Source organism: Alligator sinensis, unplaced genomic scaffold (assembly GCF_000455745.1).
Source record: "Alligator sinensis unplaced genomic scaffold, ASM45574v1 scaffold419_1, whole genome shotgun sequence".
In the NCBI taxonomy this organism is placed as follows: domain Eukaryota; kingdom Metazoa; phylum Chordata; order Crocodylia; family Alligatoridae; genus Alligator; species Alligator sinensis.
This window is the reverse complement of record NW_005842360.1, coordinates 1370133-1397514: the sequence shown is the minus strand read 5'-3', so window position 1 is coordinate 1397514 and position 27382 is coordinate 1370133. Positions and strand designations below refer to the sequence as shown.

At 48.4% G+C, this 27382-nt stretch overlaps 1 protein-coding gene and 1 long non-coding RNA gene across 7 annotated transcripts in view; one reads left to right on the top strand and one right to left on the bottom strand.

Moving 5' to 3' along the window:
- CLIP2 (CAP-Gly domain containing linker protein 2) overlaps window positions 1-25124 on the bottom strand; it is a 106477-nt gene extending 81353 nt beyond the window's left edge. For 3 of the 4 annotated variants that reach the window (XR_003095360.1, XM_025210619.1, XM_025210618.1), the window contains exons 1-2: window positions 24444-25124; window positions 4321-4543 (exon numbers count right to left, since the gene is read on the bottom strand). Coding sequence is in view for 3 of the 4 variants with exons in the window: in XM_025210619.1 (XP_025066404.1) it covers window positions 4321-4432 (112 nt within the window). In the remaining variant the exon portion in view is untranslated. Of the gene's footprint in view, window positions 1-4320; window positions 4544-10045; window positions 10101-24443 lie in introns of those variants that run through there. The other variant, XM_025210617.1, reaches the window with a different exon arrangement.
- A 489-nt stretch (window positions 25125-25613) lies between these two features.
- On the top strand, window positions 25614-26763 carry LOC102373912. 3 transcript variants are annotated; one of them, XR_324501.3, is made up of 3 exons: window positions 25614-25690; window positions 26382-26572; window positions 26650-26763. It is a non-coding gene; the product is annotated as an uncharacterized LOC102373912 (long non-coding RNA). The 3 variants fall into 3 exon arrangements; XR_324502.3 differs by lacking the exon at window positions 25614-25690 and adding an exon at window positions 25957-26072; XR_324500.3 differs by lacking the exon at window positions 25614-25690 and adding an exon at window positions 25957-26180.
- Window positions 26764-27382: the final 619 nt, after the last annotated feature.

Here is a 27382-nt window from a genome sequence, read left to right as displayed (position 1 = left end):
TACTGCACAGGGATACTGAACACTCACGTCAGATAAAGATGACTTCCATTTACTAACGTCTTGGGCTGATCTGGAACCATTAGCTAAAAGCAAATAACTCTGCATCCAGTTACCCCCAGCCTGGAACCGCACGGGTTTACAAAACCTTCAGTACAACCCACAGAGAATAATTATTCTACCAAGCCAGAGCCCAAGTCGGCTATTCCTCTCTAATGGCTCCATGAATGCTGTGAGTTGTTTTGCTGTCAGTGCTGGTGAACAAAGCCATCAAGAAACATCTATCAAAGAGGACAGAATCATAAGCAAGTGCTATGGTTCCATGCATTAAATTTTCATTGAAAATAATGTATGTGCATTTATGTGCAAATTAGGCACAATTCTCCTGTGCTGCCCCAAGTACCAGCCTAGTTCCTGGCAGTACGGCTGGCCTCCAGTTGCAAATAGTTTGGATCCAGATGTCAGACCCTCCAGAACATGGGGGTGTTTGGGGATTTGCATACTTGTTTGCAGCTGGGCCCTGCTGTTTTTTCAGAGCTACTCTGAATTTGGACTCTAAATATACCCAAGGGTCAGGGCCCATATCCTTTGAGCACCACCAGAGCTCTGAACACATCGATTTTCCCCTTTCTGTCTCTTCCCAGAAGTTCTCTAATCCCCGAGGGGATTTTTGGACCATAGCACTCCTTGTAAATGAGCCCCACAGCCAGCTGACAGGGGAATGCGGTAGGAAGGGAAAGGTTTCCCCCACTCACCAAGTGACTTTATTGCTGGTTTGAGGAAATGAAATGTGAACGCTTCCATTCCCAGACGCCTTCACCTGTTCCCCCAGCTGTGAGAGTTGCATGGGCCCATTCATCGCTGCTGCGTATTTGCTCATACAACTCTTAACATGCTGGAGGCAAAAGGAGGTGCTTTTGGGAGGGGGCTGGGGGGGAGGGGGAAACCCACACAAAAAACACAGGCCTGCAAGATGCACAAGTTTGGTAAGCAACAAAGGCTGACTTGGGAGCTTGTACTGAGATTGATGCTCAGGCCTTTTGGACTGCCTACCGGCCTCCTTGGATCACTTCTTAGCCAGACAACATGAAACAAGCCAATGTACAAGTGGGAAATCCTCCTTGCTGTTCCAGAAACATCTGGAGATGGCATTGCCAGCTTAAGTCACATATTTGTGAGCTGGCTCCTCCGTGTCCCTTTCTTCCACACCAAGGTAGGAGACACAAGGGACAGGGCTGCGATGCATCCACATAAGTAGGAACCTGCAAAGGGGAGCAACTGGGAGTGTGACGCCAAGCCATAGCACAAGTCTTATCAGTGCTGCCTACTCAGCCTGTGCCTGGTCCCCACCAGGAACTGTTCTCAACCATGACCAGTTAGACAGCTTTCTAGTTACAGAGCCAGAAAGCACCTTCCTCAGCTGCCTGCTATCAGGGCCTGCAGAAGTGGCAGCAACGTGGGAGCAATAACCCGTCCAATGCCAGAGACAACTGCAGCTGACAGTACTGCAGGCACAAGATCACCAAGCAAGCCCTCTCCTTCCTGCCTGACCCACAGGCAGCCCCTGCAAAGTGCTGACATTGCTCGCCTTCCCCAGAGAGAACTGCAGAATTCCCCACCTCACCACACTAGGGGTTTTTTTGAGAAATAAAACTTGCTTCCAACCGTCCCATGCAGAGGTCAAGCTGAGCCCAGGCCTGCTTTCTGCCAGTGCTCAGCCTGCCCGGGTGGCACATTTATCACCGTGATGGATGGCTCCGGCAGACAGCAGCACAGAAAAGCTCCAGTAAACATGCACCAGGCTCAGCTGAATGGTCGTGTCAGAGCATCGGGCCATTTGTTATCGTTCATGCTGCACCGCACACTCCAGGTATTACTGCATGCTCAAGGCATCACTCCTGTAAATCAGCATTTAATCGTGTACAAGCAGTGCTTTCGCTGGTCCAGCCGTTTCTTCAGATACCCTTGCGTGTCGTCAAGCCCTTTCAAGCTGCACCACACACTCCAATGCAGGTCTAACACTGGGGCAGCTCTGGGCTGACAGCACCAAAGAAGAAGAGGAAGGCTGGGATCTGTTTAATGCAGTTACTTATCAAGGGAAGATAGACACCCCATCCTGCCTGATCCTTACAGCAAGACATGGTCAAACCCTTAGAGCAAGACACATTGCAGCTCATCTCTCTGCCACAGAGGTAAGACGGACAACACCAGAGGTGTATTTTGCCCCATAACTGTACTTGGTTCTTTAGAGGCAACTTCAGATACTATTGAGCATAAGGGTATCACTGTGAAAGTCAACGGAACTGTTCGCAGACAAATGTGCTGCTAAACAGGAAAAAGGGTATCAGATTCGAGCCCGTGGGATTAACGCATCAGTCTGACGTACAACATGGAGACCACTGCGGGGGGAGGAGGGGGACTGCTGCACTGAGGATGTCCTCTGCCCAACTGTGTGTTCACCCTACTAAGCAGGCACACGGAAACTTTTCATTTTATCGGATTGCAAGAGACAGATCCTAAAGTTAAATAAGTGACCTTACTGACGTACGCATCTCTCAACCGCAGCGTTGTCTGCGTTTGAGTTTTTTCACACAACAGCAAGGACCAAAATCCTCAGCGGGTAGAAATCAGTGATGCTCCACTGGCACCAAGACTGCTTTATACTCACTGAGCATCCGGTCCACAGGCCAGTGTAAAACTTGGCAGTCTGTCATCTCACTCATGAAGAGAAGCAAGTTAAACTCCAAGGTTTTTACAACTCTGTGGCACCATTGGGAGGGTGATGCCAGAAACAGAAGTATCAGCCAAAAGGGTCCCCGAATCAATTAGCGTCACTGAAATAGCAGGAGTGTCACAGTCAGGGTCACTCAGAGAGGGACTCTTTGTCCGAGAAGCCCATGCAAGTGTTGCTGTCTAAACCCCAGCTCGCGCTGCAGAGTTCAAGAGACAAACATACATTTATACAACCTCACAAAGATTGTTTTAAGTAACATGCCTGTGCTGCCCTCACAAAACTTATTGTTGCATGGTTTCCTTTATTTTTCAGATAGCACCATCCCAGACCAATTAACTTTACCATGGCAAAGCAGATCTTTGTCAGTGAAGGCCCTGAACCTGCACACATTTCCATGGCAGGATGATGCTTCTCAGCTACACCAAGTTCAATGCACCCTTGCACCCCAAGATACTCTTTTCCAAAGAGACAGAAGATAACTGCAGTTACCAAACGCTCTAGGAACTAGACAGTCTCCAAGTTTAAAATAAAGTTCTCAAAAGCAAACACGTTAAAGTGGAGAGGTACTAAACCATGCAGTGGAAAACTCACTATAGTGAGAGGATTGTCAGCAGAGGGCATGGCAGCCCCTACAGAGCCCTCCTCCGTCCCATGCATGCCTGGGGTTTCTCTCAAATTTTGATTCAATTGTTTTAAAATGGAAGCGGCTTTCATCTCTCCATCATTTGTCTTAATTTGCTTAACAACAAAAAGCAGGAATCAGGGAAAGAAACAGACAAACTGGAAGTTGAAGGCCTCAATGAAGGTTTTCCATATGCAATACGCTGACCCTGGTCATTCTAATCCGTATATCTTTTATGGAGTATGGATGTCTAAAACATATGTAGGGCACAACAACAATGATTCTGCCAAAAACTGTGGCATTGACTCAAGATTATCACAAAAACCCCAACCTTCTCCAGAAGGCAAGGGTCAGAAAACTTCCCACCCTGGGTACTGCAAGCATACTCTTGCATTACAAGCTAAAGGCATCAGTCCTGTAAATCAGCATTGAATCGTATACAAGCAGTGCTGTCCAGCCAGCATTTCTTCAAACATACATACATACACGTATCCTCACATCTTGTCAAACTGCATTGCAATCACTGAAGCCACTGCATGACGTTCTGATTAAAAACATACCATTGGCTTTAAATCTGTAAGCTCCACAGAGAGAAAAAGAGCTATTTATCCAGTGTTCCCAAGTGCTTCAGCCAGATGCAATCACTAAATTAATCCTGCTCACACACCTGCATGCAGGACAGGACTGGGACTGTTTCTTCAGCTCTTAGCATTATAAGTTTTAATTAACTATGGGGGTTTTTTCCCCAGGCATCAGCAACAGGTCCTGTCTGCTTTGCAGATCAGTTTTTAGAGGGCAACACAAGGCCCTCACTCCATTTGCTTTTGATAAGTATCCAGGGTAAACCTCCTAGGTCAACATGAGAAACAGGAGTGAGGGATTTTAAAGGCAGGTGACCTTAGCCATTATTTTTTTAAACCAAAACTTCCTCATGTTTAGGTCACCCCCAGCCAAATCCAGTTCTTACCTTCCTTAGAGCTGGTGGTGACAGCAGCTGTAACTGTCCCGGAAGTCCGTCCCACCGGGCTGGAGTGTTTCCCTGCCCTGCCAGGGATTTTAAGTCCACTTGGCTTCAGCATATTTGTCTTGTTCTGTATTTCAGGCAAGCAGCTACCAAGAGATGGAAGATTTTCCCAGCGTCACCAAGTCAGGCTTCTAGCTGATGGACCCCTTCTTCCATCTTCACAGACCTGGAGAGAAGAGAAACACAAACTCAGAAACAGTACTGCCTGGGAAGGGGACTCGTATGGTCAAGGCTTAGGCTGGGATTTTGGAAACCAAACCCATTCCCACCTCAACCCTCTGTCCCGTCTACATGACCCAAGCAATCACAGTCTAGCAAATCTGGTGCTTCTTGTAAAAGGAGGGGAAAATCCAGGCAGACAAAGGAAACATTATATTCTCCAGATCAGGAACCAAACCTTACCTTCAGCCCATACAGCATTTAGCACAATAGGGACCTGGTCTCAGCTGAGGACTTCCTGTACTATCAGACTATGAGTACATGAACATTAATAAGGGGTGTGGGTCCAAAACTCCCAAGCCAAGTTTACACGGGGTCACTGGTGCTAAACTTTTCTGTCCTGCAGTCTGGTTGAGCGGCATGGGGCTGCCACCTAAGCCCCGCATGGCCAAGTCCCGTGCACCCCATCTAGCATGCAAGGCTGCAATATCTGCTCGTCGGTCTAGAAATTTGGCAGCTGGGGAATGGCAATGAACATTGCCTCTGTTCCCTCACTGCTAAATTTCCAGACCTGCGGAGAGCCCTGCAGACAGGAGGACACAGCTCCGTGGGCCAGCTGTGGCCTGCAGGCCAGGGATTCAGTGCCCCTGAACAAAGTCAATCAATGCCTTCATGAATCTTAAAAATTCAAAATTAACCTGTCACCAGTCCACCCAGTTCCACAGTGGGAAAGCTGCCTTGGTCTGCACTGGAGGAGGACGAGACCTGGGCAGCAAGATGAACGATGTCCCACTGATCACTTAGCAGACCACTCTGCTGCCCAGCTGCGAAGTGCCACCTAAAGATTCCCAAAATTTAAGCCATGGGAAGACACCACAAGACTGCTGTGGACTTAGTCTAAGGCTATGGTAGAAGGGGTCTGGTGCATCAGTGCCCAAGTATTTACAGCATAGCTAGAAAGCTTCAGAGAGACAGGCCACAGCACAATTCAGTACAGCCCTGACTTCTACTAGTGCTGAGCCCCACTGACAGAAGTCAATGGCTGTGGTTGCATGGCACCTCTGAGTCAGGCCCTACGCATCTTTATACAACTAAAAACCTTTGCAGAGAAACAGAGTCAATTTGGTCTCCTGGATGCATCACAAGACTTCAAACAACGAGCTTCTGAAATCTAATTTTGCTATTCATTTACTGTAGGCATCAGTCAAGTCAGCCCATGGAGGGGGTGGGGGGGTGCATCTCCAATACCCGAGCAAAAGATAATTCCAACCTCTATTCCTCACCGGTATAAGGCTGTGGATTCATTATAGCCTGCTCAGCTCTTTGAACAAAGCATTTTAGGACGCGGCTGAAATTTAAAAGAAAGGAAATGACTTAGTGACTCATACAAAGGCAGGACATTCCTCATAGATGGAGCACCACAACCTAAAACAGCAATGAGGTCAAGGACTGACAATGAGCAGAAGGGGAAAAAGTTGCAGGCAGAGAGAACCACGGACAGGTCTGAATGGGCAAGTGGAACTGGACGCTGTCAAAGCTGCCGACAGAAGATGAGGCCGGTGACATGAGCCTGCTGCTTAGGGCAGGTCTAGAAGTAGACTGCAGACCCTGCACTCACTAGAGCTAATGAGGTAAGGATTTGCAGATGTCAGAGAGGGAATTGCACCAGCCGAGACAGGAAGTGATTAAGACACGAGTAAGGACTCCAGCTCAGGCTGGGTCAACGTGAGGAAGAAGTCTGGCCACGCCCCAGGCAAAGGAGCAAGCAGAGATTGAGGAGGAGGTGATGGGGGGCGGGAATCAAAAAGGCAGAAGGAATTCCAAAATTTTAGACCTTATCACCATCCAAGATGTTCAGAGTATAGTTTTAGCAGAGACCCAACACAGCAGCATAAAGAACCAAGAGTGAAGATTGGGGGTGGGAAGAGGGGAAACAAGTGTGAAATCCTGACCCCATAAAAATCAACAGCAAAGGTCACTGTGCTCAGCATGGCAGAGCTTTGCGAACAGACCATCTTCCACACACGCCCTTAGGAGAAATCCTGCCCCCCTGGAAGCATCAAGAGTTGCAGATGGTCATCATCTCTGAAAAATAAGACCTAGAGAGTGATCGGAGGCAGCCAAAATCAGAACATTTATGACAACGAGTGGCTTAGACACAGATCACAAAAAACCTCCCCAACAAACCAAAATAGCTAGAGCTGCAGCTTCGGCGGGTTCAGAAACAGAACGGGATAAAAGCAACGCGCTCCTCTGCCCACTGCCACTTGCACGCCATGGAGCACTCCTTCGGGATTAGCAGCAGGGAAGGGAGCCTGCTGCAGCTGGACCTGTTCAGAAACTAGGCCACTTGATTTGTAAGCCTGTTTATGAAAAAGCAGAGATCCTGAGAGAGAAAAAAAACCTTCAAGTTCAACACTGAGCCAAATGCCAAGGAAAGCTGTGAGGATCTATCCATGCACTCTGCTCATGCGAGCCTTAGCTGACAATCTGAAGTCTACCTGGCACAGAGGGAGAGGACCATGGTCTCTAGTCTACCAGGAAAAGGGAGGGGGGCTACATGCCAGAACATAGCAATGGGGGATCCCAGCAGACCACCCAGTCCCAACTTTAAAGCCAGATTGGGCTTGGTGCTATGGTCATGTTCCCCCGCTCCAGTCTAATCTCACAGCAACACGGTTTCTAGCACTTCTCTTGGGAGACAGACAACTCATTGTAACAGACCTTGGTGCCGTGAATCATAAAAAATTAGGGTTGGAAGGACCTCAGGAGGTCATCCAGTCCAACCTCAGCGTTTCATTTCTTCATGCTGCATGGTCATTTCTTGTCACGCCCTCGTTACATCGTCTCAACCTTGTTTTCCAGCTACAAGATGCAAGGCTGCATCTGGGGAGCTAGGTGTCCGAAGCAGCACGTCCGGGTCGAAGCGCTTTGGAGCTGCCTCGGAGATCCGGCCATAGGGTATAATGGGGAAACAATAAAATATCTACAACTGTGTTGGTTTTTTTGTTCGATTTGGATGACATTTTCAGGGGTGATGGACTCTGCAGAGAGCATGAAGCCTGCCAAGTTTCAAGACTGTTGGTGCAGGGGTTTGGGGGAAACTGCACGCCAAATTCTTGAAAGCCGAACTCCTGTCACATCTATGTGTTACATCACAGGGGGGTCAAAACTGTAAGGGTGGTAGCCTATGCTGAGGCCACAAAGCCTGCCAAGTTTCAAGAAAATTGGTGCACGGGTTTGGGGGTGAACTGCCCCTCAAGCTGTGGACAAGCAAAACTGGTGCCATGGGTGACCCTGCGCGTGTTAAGGCGCAGCGGGGTGACAGCTGCAGGGATGGTGGCCCCTGCAGGGATGGTAGCCCCTGCTGTGGCCACGACACGTGCCAGCTGTGGAGGAGATCGGTGCAGGGGGGGTCTGGGGCCCTGCACCCTTAGCTGCTGGCAGGATCGCTGCCAACTCGCACAGGTCTACTGATACCGACTCTTTCAGATGAAAATCATAGCAGAAAGGCTCTTGGAAATCCACCTTCAGGAGTGAAAGGAAGAAGCAAGTACAGAGCCTCATCATCCAGCCCTTTGCAGCAACAGCCCAGCTAACTGTACCAAGATAATAATTCACTCAATGAATTTAGCCTCCTCTTTTGTTTTACTTCTTATCCATGTCTCAACACGTTGTTTAACATGATGAAGTGTCCTGCAATCAGCATTCTTCAGACCGTGGGGTTTGCCGTTAACTAGTCACGTCAAGTGCCTTCAATTAATCAGCATTGCTGCTGTATAATTGGGCATCACAGTTTCTGCTCCCTGCTGGCATGACTAATTTATTTATTTTATAAACAGGAGGAGGGAAACCGAAGTGACTGCATCTGCCAGAAGTGCTTGTGCCTTTGCAAAAACAGGCCGGCTTTCAAACTGCCCGCGCTCGTGAGCAGATGAAAATACCAAGGCCTGCACATTCCACGACACAGCAAGTCAGTGGGGTTTTTATTTGGAAAAAACAATGACCACAAATGCCATTTTGCAGTATTCACCCAGGGCAGAAATTGCACACGATGCATCAGATCCCAGGAACGCTGGATCAGAACCGGGCATCTCGTTTCCTGTAGCGACCGTCATACGATGATGCAGGAGCCCAGCTACAGGCAGACGGTGTTAACTGGGCTCTGATCCCCAATACCTAAAAAACGACCTGAGCTCTAAAGCAAGGAGGGGAACCCTGCCAAAATTAACACGGAGGCTCCTTCGCTACATCAAGTAAGCCACAGGCGGAGGCAGCAATGTAAACTCCAGAGCAAACTGCAGCATGACAGGCAACACACAGAGCAAGCCAGATTTTTTTTGAGTGCTCAGCACCCAGAATCAGGACCTTCATAGATATTAGGGGCTGGAAGGGACCTTACGAGATCATCGAGACCAGCCCCCCTGCCCGAGAGGCAGGAAGTCTGCTGGGGTCAAATGATCCCAACAAGATAAACATCCAAATGCCTTTTGAATGAGTCCAGAGTAGGTGTTTGCACCTGGGGGGAGTCTGTTCCAGACCCTGGACACTCACACTGTAAAGAAGTTTTTCCTTATGGCCAGTCTAAATCAGCCTTCCAGGAGTTTGTGGCCATTAGACCTGGTTATCCCTGGGGGAGCTCCGGTGAACAACTGTTCTCCCAGGTCCTGGTGCACCCCACTTATGTACTTATAGGCTGCCACCAAGTCACCCCTGAGTCTTCTCTTCTCCAGGCTGAAGAGTCCCACATCCCTCAGCCTCTCCTCATAAGACTTGCTCTCTTGGCCTTTGTTCATGCAGGTGGCTCTCCTTTGGACTCTCTCAAGCTTATCCACATCCCTCCCAAAATGAGGGGCCCAAAACTGGATGCTCTACTCCAGCTGCGACCTCACTAAAGCCAAGTAGAGTGGGAGGACGACATCCCTGGTTTTGCTTGAGATGCATCAGTGGATGCATGCCAGTGTTTGGTTTGCTTTGCTGGCCACGGCATTGCATTGGTGCCTCACGTTCATCTTGTGGTCAATCAAGACCCCCAGGTCTCTTTTGGTCATGGTGCTAGTGAGAGGAGCTCTGCCGAGCCTACAAGTAGGATGCTGGTTTTCCCTCCCAGGGTGGAGCACCCTGCACTTCTCTACGTTGAATGCCATCATTTCAATGATGATTTTCAAGAGCTCATCTCCACCTTTTAAACACCAATAAAAGGGTCTGGATCTGCCTGTTGGGTGCTGAGCTCTTAAACACGTGACCAGTAAATGCCTACTGAGTGCTGAGCACACCTGAAAATCTGCTTTCTTACTCAGGCACCCAAATAAAGCCCGACTGAAGATCTGACTCCAACAGTGGGCACTGCACACTAAGTGCCTGAAAATCTGGTACTGCATCCGACAGATAGAAATATGCAAGTAATTTCCTCCCTCTTTTTCCAACTCCTGATAGCATTTACATAGGCGTTGGTACTTAGCCTTCCAGTACAGCCCATGACAAAGATCAGGAGGAGAATGCCACTGACCTTAAAACCCCTGTGTGGGCAACACTGGGCCTGCCAGTTGCGATTCCCTTGCTTTGATTTTTCTTCTTTCAAGATGATACAGACTACAAGGATTTTGTAAGTCTCAGCTAGATTCTTCCCCCAAGCTTTTCATACCAAGATCAATGGTCCTGTGTGTTCCCACAACTGAGAAAAAAAAACATCCCAGGAATGCATGATATGACAACCCTTTTACAATGCCAGAAATATTGTTTTCTTGTCTTTTCAGCCACAGAAAAGGGAACCAATGAATCTGTGTTACCTAGGCACATTTGCAGGTGTAGAAATAGGAAACAGCCGCTTGCTAAATGCAGATGTAGCCCCAGAAACAACATACCCAAGCATGTAATGACAGAATTGCTAGGAAAGCATGAGAAGTCCCAGTGAAAAGGATGCAGAAATGATTTGCTCTCACTTCTGACTATACAGCAAATATTGTTTTCATGAGTCAAATGCAGACAGAGGTGGGAAGAACCGGGGGTTAGAAACAGAAAAAGTGCCAGTATTGTGTACAGAGGTCTGCTGCAGACCACAGACCAGCTCTGTCGTCTTCAAGAAGCAGGAAGACTTGCCTCAGTACCTACCTGGATGGGCTTCCCATTCATGATGATTAGCAAAACTCAGATCCCCAAGAACCAAATCAACTGGGAAGTTCCAGGTTAAGTTCTGGGTGTGCGAGAGAGAAGAGGACAATACAACCCCAGGTTTGTACACAGGAAGTGTCAGGGGCATGTCTGTGGTAGTCCAAATCTCTGACAGCATGTCACAGATTCACAGACATTTGGGGCTGGAAGGGACCTCATGAGATCGGGTCCAGCCCCCTGCTCTGGGCAGGAAAGACTGCTGGGGTCAAATAACCCATCTGACTGGAGAGTGTCATCCAGTCTCCTTTGGAAGATCTCCAGGTAGGTGCCTGCACCAACCCCAGTGGGAGTCTATTCCAGAGTCTGCTCACACAAACAGTGAAGAAGTTTTTCCTTATCCAGTCTGAAACCTTTTTCTAGGAGTTTATGACTGTTGCTCCTGGTTTTCTCCTGGGGCACTTTGGTGGATAGTTGTTCGCCTAGCTCCTGATGCTCTCCCCTAATATAGTTGTAAGCTGCCACCAAATCCCCCTGAAGTCTTCCCTTTTCTAGGCAGAACAGTCCTAGATCTGTCAGCCTTTCCTCATTTGGCTTGCTCTTCAGCCCGCTAATCATTTTATGGTCAATTTTGACCCCCAGGTCCCTTTCGGACATGGTGCTAGCTAGTGTAGCACCACCAAGCCTGTAAGTTTGTCGCAGATTTTTCCTTCCCAGATGGAACACTTTACACTTCCCAGTGTCAAACAGTGTCTGCTTCTGGTCCACCCATCTAACTAACCTGTCTAGGTCCACCTGGATCATCAGCCTACTCTGATGCGTGGCCACACTTCCCCAGAGCTTAGTGTCATCAGTAAACTTTGCCACTTTCCTTTTTACCTCCACATCCAGATCATTGATGTAGATGTTGAAAAGCACCAGTCCAAGTACCAAATCCTGGGGGATCCCACGGGCTACCTTCCAGCAGGCTGACACAGAACCGGCCATTAGTACTCTCTGGGTCCGAGCCCACAGCCAGTTTCCCACCCATCTGACCGCTGAATTGTTGAGCCCATAGTTCCCTAGTTTTACCTTGAGAGCCTCATGGGACATCAAGTCAGGCCCAGATGCTGAAGCGAGCACATGTGTGGCCATGCAGCAAAGCAGCCTCAAAGGCACTGGCACAGTTGAAAAAGAAGAAAAGAAAGAAAGAGTTTGGAAAGAAAAGCCTGCTGCTTGCAGCTGCTTTGCTACTGAAACAAGTAACTCCACACACAGCAATGGGAAATGCAGTTTGTGCATTCTTCTACTAAGCTTACAGGGAGCAAATACAACTCCAATTCCTGGCAGGTCACCGATCTGGACAAACTCATTGCAGGACAGTCCTCAATTCCAAATCCATCTCTAGGGACCATGGCATAGATCGTGAGCTGTACCAACACACTGGTTTTGCTTGCTGGAGGAGGGAGAAACTTAAGCTTTTGTTATCGCTTTTTGTGTGCCGTTAGACCGCACGACTGCAGCTGCAGCAGGGCTAAATTCAACGGGCTCAGACGCAAAACTATTTTGACAGTGTTGCTTTAACTTTGGGTAACATATTGAAAGCCACATTCCTTAAAATGCAGCATCATTCTCGTAAGAACCAAAAGAGCAGTAGAGTGGACAAAGGCATGAAGGCGGTTGGAGACAGAAACTCTGCTGGCTGTTGGTTAGCTTGGAGAGAGAGGGAATAAAGGGAGCAGATAAGTTTACAACTAAAAAAAAAAAATAACTGCACTGAATAAGACTGTGGGGGGGGAAAGCAATGCAATAACTGCACTGAATAAGACTGTGGGGGGTGAAAGCAATGCACATGAATGACTCCATTTCATTAGCCAGTGGTCTGCTCTCCTCTGCTCAACTAGAGTGTAGCTCCCGTGAACAATGCAGCCATTTAGCTTGGCTTCCTAGCTGATATAACGGGTTCTTGGGAGAGATCCCACCACGAGAAGCCAGACCCTTTGAACATCCTTGGGTCACGCTTTCTCAGCCTAAGGGAGATGGGAACAGATGAATTGGATCAGTCATTCCCAGAAGAATGGAAAACAAATAGTTTTTCATTAAGATCCAGCATGGTATCCAGTAACTCAGGGACTCTGATGGATGGTGGATTAGACTTGGGGAAACTTCTTAAAAGCACTCTAGACTAGAGCCCAAGTCTCAACGAAAGGGAAATGCAAAGACCCAACACGAGATTTCTCCCTGAAGTCAGCTTTGACAATGAAACTTGCACATTTGAAAATGTGAATCTTGCCTTTGCCAAAGAGGCGAGGGGCTTGAATAAATCTTGTCCTATTCCTGAAATCGTTCCTCCACTCAAGCCAAAACAAGGCAAGTCTTGCAGTAGTCCAGGCCTGCAACAAAGGACATATATTTGATTGGAGATTTGGAGACGGACTTAAGACAGGGCTTCATAATGTGGGGAGATGAAAAGGCTGGCTGAGTTTCTTTTGAGAAGCCATTTAATCTTGCAGAGACTTTATTGTGTAATCAGTTGCTTAAAGCCTTGGGCAAGTGTCTTTATTAATTTTCAATCCAAGTAAATAATTTCTGGTGGTCCTAAAGTTCTTGCAGCCTCCCTCTCAGTCTCAGAAAGGAAACAAAAGAAAGAGAAACTAAAAAAGTTGGATGCACAGCATCAGGGCTCAGACTGCTTGGGGACATGGGAGGGCTCAGAAAACTGCCTCCTAAATGCTCCTCCTGATCCTACTGCTGGGAAGAAATCAGAGATTTATGAGGCTTTCATCAATCACACCACTTATGAAATATGGATGCCAAAATTAATGACTTACACCAGGGACATTATTTATTGCTAATTCCAGTATTACATTATCATCACACAATGCTACAAGGACCTAAAGTCTTTAAAAATAATAATTTTAAGAAGATCTTTGAATGAATCGTCAAGTGGTCTTTAGTCAGCATTTCCCTGTAAACAATGTCTTATGGGAAAAAGATTCTGGGTCTTTTTATGCCCGTGAGTAGAGCTTAATGAAACACTCTGCAAGTTGAAAAACAGAATTTGTTTTTCTAACTAGTAATGAAAATAGGGGCGTGAATGAGGATAGAGAAAGAGAAACGGAGCCAGGAAGTAAAGCAAGCCCAAAGCCCAGAATCATCTGAAAATAACTGATATAAAATTATCAGATTTAAGTAAATGAAGAGACTTGATCTTTTGCAGAATACCTGGAACGAAAATTACTCCAATCTTTTTACTGGTTTTTGACTCGCTCTGCTTTTCGCTAGTGAAGAAACTAAAGGCACTGGCATAGCGTTTAATTTATACCACATCAGATACAGCGATGCCTTTACTCCTAGAGCCAGTCTCTTATTGATGCTATTTCTACAGGTCCTCGAAAGTGTGCCAGAGAAATGCAGATTGCGGGGCAGACACCTAATGATATGACAATTAATGGTAAGACACCCAGCGACTTCCAGAAGAGACTGGAAATAAACTCCTGGCCAGGCCACAGAGTGCACGCAAATGTTCAGTTCAGCAGAATAAATGAGTCATATAAGACAGCAGCCTGACAGCAATAAGAACTGGGAACCACGTGTTATGCTGCCCACCCAACCACAGGCTACAGGCAAACAGGAAAATATTTTGCCACCAAATCTGCGCAGCAGAGCGGAGCAAACCCCGCTGCCCTTTCGTATCGGAGCTGCCGTAGGTGGAAGCACCGCCCTGCACGCAACAAGGGCTGGCGGGCTCAGCCTACAGCGCCAAAGCAGGATCATACCCTAACTCTGCCGCGTAGAGTTAGGGTATGATCCGCGAGGCTCAAGCAGTTCAGTCCTTCATGAGGAAGAGACAGGAAATGAAGCCAGTCGAAGCGAAGATGACCCGAGACAGCTGAATTGCAGCTTTGCTTGTATTACGAGAAAAAGCAGATGCTGAAAACAGAGGGCAACTTTATCTCGCTGCTGATTTAATTCTTTAAGTGGTTCCAGCAGATCCACGGGGGTCAGAAATTCACCTTCTAGATTCTCTAATCTGGGTTCCAATCACTTGTCAGAGATGCAGTAACCATCTTTAACACCTGTCAGATCAGGATTAAGCCCTCAGATTTAATCAGTGCTTAGGTGGGGGGGAAAAAAACCTTCCTTCTTCATTAAGGTGGGGAGCCCACACCAAGAATTCCCCCTGCTCCCCCACGATAAACGAAGCAGCAGGCTCCTTCATCGTTAACTCAACAGCAACAACTGGTGGGTCTGGTTTGTGAGAAGGGGAACACCATATGCCCCCCAAAGTCCATAGCACAGCTTGTCCAACAAGCTGGCCCTCCCTGGCGAGGAGTAAGAAAGTTGACTTGGTCACAACGTTCTTGGTCTTTCCACCTGTGTGGAAGAGGCTCCCCTTCTAAAATGTTCATGTTTAAGCTACAATTTGTCCATGCCCAGTAACAATGGAGGAATGATGCCATGGGAAACCCTAGATGAATTCTTCAAAGTGATGCATTTGTGCTGGAGAATCGCTGAGTTACCTACTTATCCAATAAACTACTACAAAGACAAACTATCAAAGGAAGAATACAAGAATGGGACTACATATAATGACAATGCTTCAATATCGGACATAGGACAAAGGGGAAATAAACACAAAGTAAATTTAGGCAAGTCAGCCTAAATTAACTGGGGACTAATTATGGGCCTGCAGTTAATCTGAACTACCAGTGGTGGCAAAATACTTACTGAAGATTGAAGCAAGAGGTCCTTAGACAGCACTAAAGTAAACACCACAAACAATTCTGTGCTAATAAAAGACCAAAACCATCCCCCATCCATGGGAAAAATCCAGAGGAAGGTCCCAGAAATGCCCTGAGTTTCCGTTCCTTGATCTCATCTCAGAGATGAGTTCTTGCCTCCAGAATGAGAGTGGGGACTTGGCACCAGAAGGCCATTTTCCACATGGGATAGCAATTGAGCGAGTGCTCCCAGAGAGTTCAAGGGTCCTACCCTACAGCTGCTAGAGAGACCGTCAGTAGGCAGGCAACTGAGTAGGCCATTCAGAGCAGGACACCTTAGACCTAATCAAGTGACTACTGAAACCCAGAGAGATTTCATGGACTTCAAGAGGTCCTTGATCAAGCCCAAGTTTTTCCAAGCAAGGAAGCAGAAGGAAAAATAAGTTGGTTTCAAAACTTTTTATGAAAAATACTGTTTATCCCCAACAACTTTTTATAAATAATTGATTGGGGACAGGACACAAGTGGGACAGCGAAACAGGCCTGATGAATGCAGCACATCATGCCTACTGCAGTTTATCCCATAGTCCTTTACATGCAACTATTGCTGTATACAGTTCTGTGCCACAAGTGCCCGAGACAGGCTGCATGGTTCATGCAACAGGACTTGTACTTCGAGCACTTCCTGCCATTTGACAGCATGATTTAACACAGCATTAAAATTCACTCTGGCACCTAATCAGTCATTCACTTGAGCTCCGGTTTATGGATGTGGCTAAATTGTGCACTTTTGCAGTCTAACCTCTGCCTCCGGATGTGGAATAAAACCCAGGAACCAGGTCTTTCTCCCCCCCCCGGCAAAACTCCTTTGAGAGGCAGCCCAGTTTTTTTTTTTTTTTTTTTGCCCCCCTGGCAAAACTCCTTTGAGAGGCAGCCCGATTTTGTGGAGTGCAATTCAAAGGTCAGTGCAAGAGAAAGAGCTGCAAATGGGGCAAAGGGAAAAGATGAAAAGAGTCATGGTCTCTCCTTTTCCCTTTGGCTATTTGAGAAAAGTTCTCCATGTAGGAGAATATTTCCTCTCTGGAATTGGTTTTTACCTTCTGTTTGACCTCCCCAGGGCTCCTCTAAAGCCACTGGAGTTGCGCTGGTTGTACCCCAGCACAGAATCTGGCCAAAAGAAAAGGAGGAATCCAGGCAGGGTAAAGTAGGAATACACTGCAAGGTAGCCAGGGCAAAAACGATTCACCTTTACACAGCAAGCTACCATGTGCCCAGGTTTGCCCTGCAAGTCAGAAGTGCTGGGGTTTATAGTTACCATACGTCTACAGTATGGAGGGGTGGATGCATGCCTATGGAAACTATCCTGTTGGCACACACCAAACCTGAAAATGTGGCAGTAAAGCCATTCCTGGGGTGCCCCCATAGCTTTTCCTGCTGGTAGTGCTATTCTGGGGGGCAGCACGAATGCAATGGGCACGGCATGCCCTCTGCAGCACACCCAGGTGCGGGCGTAGACATGCCCATAGAGCCCCCTGCAACCTAAGGAAACAGCCAGCTCACACTGACCACCTGATCCCCCCAACAGCAGGGTTGAACGTGGGTCTTCTTAAGAAGCAGATGTCAAGATGTGTTTGAAGCACAGTCCTGGCAGCAGGGACGTCTGGGTTCTGGTTCCTCATGGGGCCTGTAACGTATCTGTGCCACCAGCGGAGAAATGGGGCGAGAGTGGAAACCCAAGGCTAAGTTCGAGTGTCTGGGGTCACCAGAGGAGCCCAGCGGCTGCTGTCACTGAACCTCAGACGAGGCATTAATTACACTGCAGGCATTCGGCTTTCTCGCTGCCCCCGGTCCCGTGGCAGTTTCCCAGTGCCTGGGGCCCACGTTCCCAGCGCTCCTCCTCCTCTTGGCTGACTCACTCGCATTAAGTTTCCCCGCACAAGAAGCTGACCCGCTGCCACGGTTCATGCGGCTCCTGAATGCTGCTCTCTCGAGTTTCCCAACAAGCCCTGTGATTTCCCCCGACCGCAGCCGACACTGGCACAAGTATGTAACTCCCACCAGTAACAGCGGTGGAGACAGGAAGGCCGGGAACTTGCAGAGTTTGCTTTTTGGCCAAAAAGCATTAGTCACAGAGAGCTTCCTCCTTAAACCTACACACCACCAGCACAGAGGCACTGTAGCAAGGGGTAACCCAGAGGTCTGGGCAGCCCCCAAAGCAATTCGCCTACAGGTCACCAGTTCAAATCCTGCCCTGGTCATGGGTGATGGGCAGTCATTACCAGCTGGGCAAGTAGCAAGTAGATTGGCTTGTTACACCTTGCAGGAAAGCATCCTACTGTCACGGTTACCTGGTCCTCTCTGCCTGCTGAGATTTCACCCACTTCTCACAGATATTAATGCTGCATAAGCTACAACAGCATCCTTGCAGCTTGTGTTACTCGAGACCAGTAGTCACAGTATCTAAGGGATGGCACCAAGAGGTGTCACTGGCAGGCAGGCAGCAAAGTGGGACTGGAAACTTAACTCCGCTTTGCTGGGCTCTGTCCAAGAAGCTCCTGACCCTGCGCTCTGCAAAGGCCTGGCTGGCCAGGTAGTACGGGGAAGGTTGCAAGTGCTCTGGGATAGGGCTGTTGAACCAGCTCTGGATCCTTCAACCAGAGCAGCTCTGCTGCCCGGCCTCCTTTAGGAGCACTTTTATTCCGCACCCCTTCTTGTGCTTTTGGAAAAACGACCATGTATCTTTTCTTTACACTTCATGGATGCAGGCAGCCAATGTGGATGTGAACAAGAGAAAGCATCCAGGGAGTGGAATTTAACATCATTTTTGCAACAGCTTCAATATAAAGGGAGTCAGGCGAGCGCAACAGCAAGCTATCACGAACTCAGGGGAGGGTGGCGGGAGATGGACAGTCATCGTAAAGCAAGGTGCCCGTAAGCGGTGGACATTGTAAGAGGAAGGCAGTGGCCAGGGACGTAAGTGCTGCTGGACTGCCTGAAGCACCGTGCTCTTCCCTACGAGTCAGGACAGAGTCACCCTAGGGACGAGCAGCGTGCTCCAGGCAATCCAGCAGCTGTGTCCCTGGCCACTGCTTTCCTCTTACAATGTCTGCCACTTACAGGCATCTTGCTTAACGAATCAGGCATTTATTAACATCAAAATTTTAAACCATAACCTACACCTCAAAGCTCTTCCTCCACCAGCTACTGGAATTAACCCACCTCCGTTCTCACTGCCCACCTGGGGGTGTGCTCGTTACACAGCGAGCTTGCAAAATTCTTGTAACAGAAGAGTAAAACGCAGCTGCCGAGCTCTCTCAGACTCACAAGCCTCCCTCTCTCTCAATCTCAAAACATCTGCTTTGGAGTCCCCCCAGAATCCTCATCCCTATCAAAGACATGCCCATTTTACCAGCTGGAAAGCAGAGGCTCAAAGTCTAGCGACTTGCTCAAGGCCACACAGTGCCCTGTTATTTTAGCTCTCTTGGCACGTAACTATTAGCTAAAAGCTAGGGAGCAGCAAACTCGGTAGCTGACTTCAGCTGCTAGAGTAGCCTGTGTAGGGAGACGCACCACACGCTCCAAGGCACCGTGTTACATGTCTAAAATGCTCGATATTCAGACCATGAAGCTAAAGAAAAGTTCACTGAATACATGCCGTGACATAGCTGCCTCCCAAGCTGTTCCAAAAGAGGCCTCCTTTTCTGGGAGTTGGGGAGGGGATGGCATATTAGTGCATTCAGATTATCTCAGCATCTTGGGGACCACGCTTGCGGGTCATGAATGGAAATGGGAATGCATGAGGGACGGGAACGTTTTGTTTCTTTCTACAGGCAGCTGCTTCTTCGTGCCTGTCAGACCCAAAGAATTACTGAAAACTTTCCAGCTCTAATTGGCGCGCACAAAACTTTTCAGAGCATGAGGCAAGAAAGGGAGGGCGGGGGTCAGCTCAAAGAGCGGGTCACCCAGAGAAAGGCTCTGTCCGGGCTCATGCCAAAAACTGGCCCATTGGCTTGGCTCGGCTGCTTGTCCGCCCCCCCTCCACCACCTCCCGGGGCTGTGCTGAAAGGGAAATTGCCCTGGCATTTCTGCCATGAGGAGGCATGGCAGGAAGTGCTGCCAAGAAGCTCACAATCTCAAAATAATTTAAGACAGCTAAAAAAAAAAAATATATATATATATATTTATATTTATATTTATTTATTCAGGGGAAACCCCAGATAAGCAGGTTACCAGTATGAACAGAGTCTTCACTGCAGTCCTGTGAAGCATCCATTTGATAAATAACTTTATTAGTAGTATCAACTTAAACCAAGAGTTTTGGGGCAGTGACTATAGATTTATTTGTATTGCTCATTTACAAGCGCTGCTGGTGGGATTCTCAAAAGCACAAAGGATGTGAGTAATCCCCAGTTCTGTTACAGCATTTCTCCACAAGCCTAAAGCGCTTTGTAAAGGAAGTCAGCATCACGACGCCCATTTTATGGATAGGGAAACTGAGGCAGAGACAGGAAGCAACTTGCTGAGGATTACCCAGCAGCTCAGTGGCAGAATTGGGCAGCATTTGAATTACACTTTGACTCTTGGAGGGTCTGCAAAAAGCATTAAACCGGTTAATTAATTAACAAGTCCACCCAAGTGAAGGAGCAATCCAATTCCCCCAGGTTATGATTTTCAAATCTTACAGGAGGGCTTTAGTTTCTTATTGGGGGTGGAGGGGGAAGGAGAGGCTCAGCTCCCCCAAGCTCCCCCTTAATTCACACCCTGGAACTGGGAAGAGAACCCGATTTCCTGAGTCTCGGGTAACAGTGCTCCAGTCCCTGGGCTGCACCAAGAAATACCCACCCAGAGTCAATGGGAATTTGCTGACCTCATGCCTTTTTTTTGTTTTTATAGGCGATTTGGAAATATTTTACTCTATAGGAAGAATGGGCCAATAAGTCCCTTTTGCACACAGGGAAACAGAAGCGAAGCGATTTTTCGCATAGCCACCATGGAAGTTAAGTGTCAGAAATTAGATCCTTAAAACTCACAACCCTTTTAAAAGAGAGTAAGAAACATCAGTCCTGCCAGTGTTTCAGAGCTCCCTGGGCTTCAGTAGGGTCACTTATTTAATGAGTATTTAATAAGACTAGAACACAAAGCGTCCTCCATCTTGAGAGGCAGCCTGATGTATGCACCGGGCAGGCACTCAGGAGATGGAGATATTTTTACTGATTGCGATGCGTACCCTTGGGCAAGTCCATTAAGTCCTCTATGCTTCTTCCTATGTGCTCAGGCAGCAGTTAGTTGGATAAAACACTCTATCATGGAAATAAGTCACCTGCAAATGGTGACTTATTTGCAGGCAACTTATTTGTAAGGATGTTATACTAAAGTTAACATCCTCACCCACCAGACTGGCATGGAATTTGAGGTCATCAAACTGGAGTTGACATCACTACATGGCAGTAAGGGCATTTGACAATCTTTGGCAGCATTTATTTAAACACGCTCCTTCTGCTTCTGCTGTGTCCAGAACAACCCTAGCTATTTCCTAGATCAGATTGCATTTTTTCCTTTTATAAAGTTGCTAATAAGGATATCATTCCATTAGGGATCGTATCAGTGGAGAAGGTCTCATGCAAAAAGGTTGCCACTCTTACTGGTAATCATTTAAAAAAATAAATTGGTTTTTTTTCTGGATTTTTGTTTGGTTTGCAGAGGGGTGCATATGTGCTTTGAGAGAGAGTGCGAGTGCAGAAAGCTGAAGCAAAGTGCCAGACTCAGAGTCATATGAAATGAAGTCATCTCTCCACTCCCAGCCTGAGTCAGGAGACCGCTGTTGGAGGACATGACAACTGGAAGTTGAAAGGAACCATACACAAGGTGAAAGTAAGCTGGATAGTTTAGCATCCCAGCTAGAAGTGAATATCCCACAATAAGGTCTCATTGAGGGAACATAGGTAACTGTTGATCAGTGGAAGCTCTGCATTTGTCTCTTAATGATTTTCTCTGTCAATCATGTCCAGATTACAAGGGAAAAGGAAATTTGTATCCCAAATGCCGGGTATTCAAGCTCAGCAGAGGCCTGGAGAGTCTAAATGGATTATTTACCACTTGCAGATCAGCATTAGAGATGCTGCAAAGCAACCGAGTTCAGAAAAACCTGACAGCCCTGGGGATGAGGCACCTGACTCAAAACTCTGGAGGTCTGCAATCAGGTCCCAGCTTTGCCCCGACCTGCTTGTTTGACCTTGGGCAACTCATTTCATTTCTCCCTCCCCAGCTGTTTGTCTGTCTGGTCTAACTGGACCACAGAGGACTTGAGGGCTGGGTTGTCTCTCGCTACCGATTAGGACAGGGGTGGGCAAAATGCGGGCCCCCAGGCCATTCTATCCGGCCCGCGGGGCCCCTAAAAATTTAGAAAATGAATATTTATCTGCCCCTGGCTGCCTGTCATGTGATGGCTTGCCAAACCTCAGTAAGCGGCCCTCCACCCAAAATAATTGTCCACCCCTGGATTAGCACAATGAGGCCTTGATATCGACTGGAGGCCTGGGGAGCTACCATCATAATCTATAGTGGGGCATTCTCCAAGGCAAACAAGACCTGGATTCTTAACATTAAAAGAGCTTCAAGAGGAAAAGATAGAAAATATATGAAGAGCCATCCCTACAGTAGCTATAGCAGCAAGGGGCATACATACACCCAGCATATGCGTCTATCCCTACAAATGTCACTGAGTTTAACTGGAGCTCAGGGTGCCCAGCACCACTGAATAAAAAGAAAAGGAGGGAAAAAAAAAAAAAAAAAAAAAAAAAAAAAATCAGGTCATCTAAGGTCTATAAATACTTTGTCTGGCCATTGCAAATGAGGGCAAAGCACGTTCTACAAACCCAGGGAGCAGTAACACGTTCCAGCCCAGCTCACTTTGCCCAGGTTAATCCACAGCTTTTATAGCCACTTATTAACAATGCTGCAATCCATTCGCACTCGTCGGCCATAACCTGCCCAGAAGTGGTGCATGGACTTTGTGTAAGTATATCTACTGTCCCTTGAAAGCATCAGCAGTGAGGAGAGAGATTTTAAAAAAATGCTTCCAAGCTTTCATGGTCCGAAGTGGATAAGAGCTTTTAAAACAAACATGAAGACAAAGTCTCAGACCTGCTACTCCACCACCTCCAGGGCCAGCACCTCCATAACTAGGGATCCTTTTGGTGTTGGGAGGTCCCTTGTGAGGTTACAGCCATCTCCTCTATTTCTGCCAAAATAGATGACGTGCGTGGGGGAAAGAGAGGGCGTAGACTGATAGCCGGTGTAAATCAGAGCAGCCTCCAGGACTGGAAATGGCAAGGGGCCAACCAGCAAAGATGGGAGGGGCAATTAAATCTTGTCCTCAGCAGATAACCCAGGCCATGATTTGTATCACACCACCATCCCCTGGAAAACCCAGTTGTTCATTCCTAGGAGCCAGTCCTGGTCTATCGGCATCCCCCTTTGACACCCTGGCTCCACCTCCAGCACAGCCCAACCTCTGGGGTATCCCTTGGAAGTCCTACACCTGTCAGGGGAATAGCTCCTGGCAGGCACGGTGACTGACACCTTTCAGGGAGAGCACAGCTGATCGACTGCACATCTTCCTCCTCTGCTGGAGGCAACTAATGGAAACGGGTTACATACAAACAGCCTAGCAGCCGGCAAGCCATTCCTTGACCTGCCAAATACCAGACCCAAGTTTCAAAACCAGCCAGGCAGCTGCGCTGAAAGCCTCAACTTCCAGCAATGACAGGGCAGGACTGAAGCGTGCCGATTAAAGCGGTGTCTTGAGCACAGCTGGATAAAGGACCGTTGCCCAGCAGCAAACTGGGCAAAGGAGAAGGCAGGCAAATCCAACAAGACACTGCAAATAAAAAGAAAACCTCTCCTTAAAATGCAAGTCACCCTCAAGGAAACCTCTCTGCCAAGCAGTCAGGCTGCTGAAACTTGACACTCTTCCCAGCAGGATGAATTTTGAAGCCGGGTTCACAAGGCCCCCTGGACTGACAATCCATAGAGCAGTAAATAATGCGGGGCACTGACATAACGCTTTGTCTTCACAGCGCTTTCCAAATGCTTCGCAGCCCAGCCTGCCCCGCTGCTAGGAGTAACACCAGGGGTGCTGCTTTAGTTGATACCAGCTTGCCAAAACAGGCGCGATTTGGCTCGCACTGGAAGCTGCCCAAGGCAGAGACCAGATCTATATGCGGGCACCCACAGCACTATGCAAATTGTAACACCACAGACCAGGGCGGCCTTGCTTAGAAGGGCATTTCCCAGCTACAAACAGGACAAGGACAATTCCTGTCACACAGCTAATGCCAACAGTTAAAGGATGAGACAGCCACAAGGTAGATGTGATGCCCAACCAAGCAGGACCGCACTGACAAACCACCACCAGACAAAGGCAGATCTGCTCCCGCTCGAGTACCAGAGCTCAGCAGGGCTCAGCAATAGATGATGGCAAATACTATCATCCCTGTCTCTCAAGTTACAGGCTCCTGCTCGATGCAAGGTAAGAAGAGGATGGTGCCATCCTGCTTGGCCATGTGGGCACGCATGCGCGTACACCCTCGCCGCTGAGCCAATACTGACGCACAGTTTACATCCAAATCAAGCCAGGCTGGTCTCCCTGGCCAGGCGTGTGTGCAGGTGGGTGTGTTCCAGCAAAGAGGGGTGCTCCCGCAGCACACTGCAAAGCCAAGCTCGCTGCTCCCGTCCGTCCATCCACCATTTCCCCCGCCTGCCCCAGCCGCCCAAGTTCAATTGCAGCAAAGCCAAGTGGGAACGCCACCGCAGCAGCATCCTTAGCACAAAACACAGCCCATAATAAGGGCCGTGCCTTTTCTTCCCCCAGCCCAAGGACAATGCTTTGCCACGACCAATCCTTTAGCAAGGAGACGGGAGGCTGGATTGCACTGCTGCTAGTGCCAGGGACCCTCAAGCATTTACCACCAGGGAACTAAACCAGGTTCATCCACCCTTCTCCTTTGTGGGTGGCCCAATGTGGGCTGAAATACCAAGCCCCTACCCATCCTCTGCTGCCTTCTCCACCCTCCACCAGCCCAGGTCCCTCCTTACCTTCTCTCTTCTCAGCATCCAGGTTGCAGGGGGGCGGAGGAGGAGCTCTCCAGCCTGCCTGCTGCAGCCGCTTGCTACTCCAACCTTCCTGGAGGCTGCAGGGCTTCCCCTTGGGCACAGCGAGCCACTCCCTTAGGCTCAAGCTTGCTGCATCCAGGCAGACACAAGGAGAATGAGAGAAGCCAGAGGAGGAGGGGGCTGACAAGGATGCAGATGCAGCCAGGGCTGGAGGATGCTGCTGCTGGGAAAGATGGAGAGCTGCAGGCAGGAGCTGATCCTGGGGAAAGGAGCAGGTTTTGGAGTCAGGCAAGGGGCTGCGTGGGCTCCCTGCGTGGCAAAGAGGCTCCGCCAACGTCCTCTAACACTGGGCTCTGCGATGCCTTGCATGGAACAAAAGGGGAAGGCCTGGAGCAGAGCAGGGAGGGGCATTCCAGCTGTTTTGTCAGGGCTGCACACAAGCCTTCGTCCCTCTGTTTCCCAGGCCTGAGCGCCGTGAGAAAATCCAGCGGGAGGGTGGAAAATAGCAGCTCACACAAACCTCAGCAGCAGCACACGAGAAAACCTCTGTGGGACAGTTAGGAGAGGCTTTTTTCCAAAGTGCCCACAGGCCTGGGCCGACTTCTAGGGAAACAAGGGGCAGAGGCTACAACACAGGGCTAGGAATCAGACAAACTGGGACTACTACTGATGCCCTGGGCAGACTCAGGTGGCTCACTCTGCTGTCTTAATACCTTGGCTTCCCACGTCTCAATTAAAGGCCCCTCCTCTTCCGCGCAGGTGTGCTGCAAGGCTGAAGGCACTGGGGCCTCTGAAATGCTCAGGGATTTCACGCTGAGAGGGGTTGTTGCACATTGATCATCAGTAATTAGCACCCAGTGGAGACAGGTGGCAAATACCTCTTCTCCACAGAGCTAAGCTGCCTTGTAGGCTGAGCAGCTTCCCAGAGCCCCTGGGTTCTCAGCAGCAGGAAGGCACAGTGGTCTCTGTTGACTTGTTTTTAAGATGGTTTTGTTCTGGGCTGGTTTAGGTTTAAATACCCCCTTTACTAGCCCTACCCCAAAGTCCACATACAACTCCGGCAAGCTGCTCCATTTCACAGTCTCCATCCAAAACAGTGGTAACCCCTGACTCACTTGAAAGTTAACGGGGGCGCTTCCCTGAAGGTCCACCATGCTCTGTGCACTATGAATCCCTTCAATCCGCCCTGGTTTCATACAGTTCTGCCTGCAAAACATCAAAAAGGAGAGGTAGGGAGGAAACCTTGCACCTTCTAAGAGGCCTGCCACTCAGGAACATTCAAGTGGGCCCTTTTCCTCTCCACTGCAGTTTTGTCTGAAGTAACCCAAGGGAGGGGTTTCTACACCCCCCTGGCTATTCTAAGATTGTTCTTAACTTTGCATTATAGCAAGTGGGAAGAGCTAGGAAATGATTTGAAGCAGAACGCTTCCAGATTCTGGACAGCTTAGCTGCTGCAGTGTTTCTAAGGAGACCCATAAAAAGACATCAGCTGTAACTTGTGGTTAACTCATTAACTTAGAAGCCAGAAAAGGATGGGATGAGATAATGTTTATCCCACTTTGGTGGAAAGCTTTGCCTTTCTCCCTACTGCTTCTGCTCTGAGATCCTGAGGTGTGTAGGCCAGTCTGGACCAGACTGAATCACTGCTGGTTGGGAGACCAGGTGCTGCAGGAAGGGATGCAGTCCTCTCCCCTCCAACAGAGCTGGGCATTGGGGCAGGTACTTCTATGCAGCCAAAGGCACAGTCTTTTAGATAAGTGTTGAGCCCCAGGTTCCAGCTTTGCTTATGAATACCTTGCATGAGAAGTCCCACTTCCCAGTACACAGAGGGGGAAGGAAGCCAAGGGAAAGAGAAATGAAACAACTTACTTAAAGCCCCTAGGCCTCTTACTGAATTTCTTCTCCCTGCTCTTTTGACAGCATCTGAACTCCTGCCACGTCAGATCTCCTCCTACTGGATACGGGCGTCTTCCCTTTCTTCCCCATCTGACCATTAGCTAAGCCCTCACTGAGTTTCAGCAGTGGCTGAAATGACCCAGAAGGCAGACTGTCCTAGTGCAAAGACTCAACTGGGACTCAAGCTCTGCCACTAGTCTACTTTGTGACCTCAGGTTAGTCACTTCTCCCCCTCCCCTTTCCTGTGCCTGTTTCCTCCTCCATATAACAGATGACTTACCTCTCTTTGCAGTACCCCTGAAGATCCACCAGTGAAGAATGCTAGGCAAGATCAAGATATTACTCCTCCAGGCTGAGACAGTCACAAAGCTTGGCAAAATCCCTCCTTTCAGTTCTGTAGGATGAGACATTAGAAAACACACCAGTGTCATTCTGAAGATAAACTAAATCCCTGTGCAACTTCCCCCAAGTTCAAAGTTTACATCAATTGTACTATTTCATGCACCATTTTACCTGTCTTTGGCTGATTCAGCGTATGGACTTCAACCCAAGTTGTCCACCTGGCAGGTTGTGAGCACCCTAAATGCTAAGCTTCTTCCTTTCATGTTTTATTCTTTCCCAAAAATGTTTAAAAGATCTTGGTTTCCTTCTGTATTGAAACAAAAAATGAACCATAGAAACCGCGCCCGGGGTGGGGGGGTGTTTTGGGGATTTTTGGCTACCCCTGCTCAACTGGACTTCTCAGAGACACAGGAGCCAATGCTAGTGCATCCCAGTGCAGGAATGGAGCTCACGGCATGCGAGCCTACACACTACTGTATGCACTTGCTTAACTTTACACAGGTGTGTCGGGTCAATCAATCCAATGGGCAACACTACACATAAATGCAGGCCCTGAGGGCATCTGAGGCCAACTCACGTGTCTCACCTATGGTATGTGCCTTGGTGACCTCCTAACACAGACCAGCTGTGTACTTCAAGTGACAGGATATGTACCTTGTTTGGAAAAGCCACTTTTCAAAAAC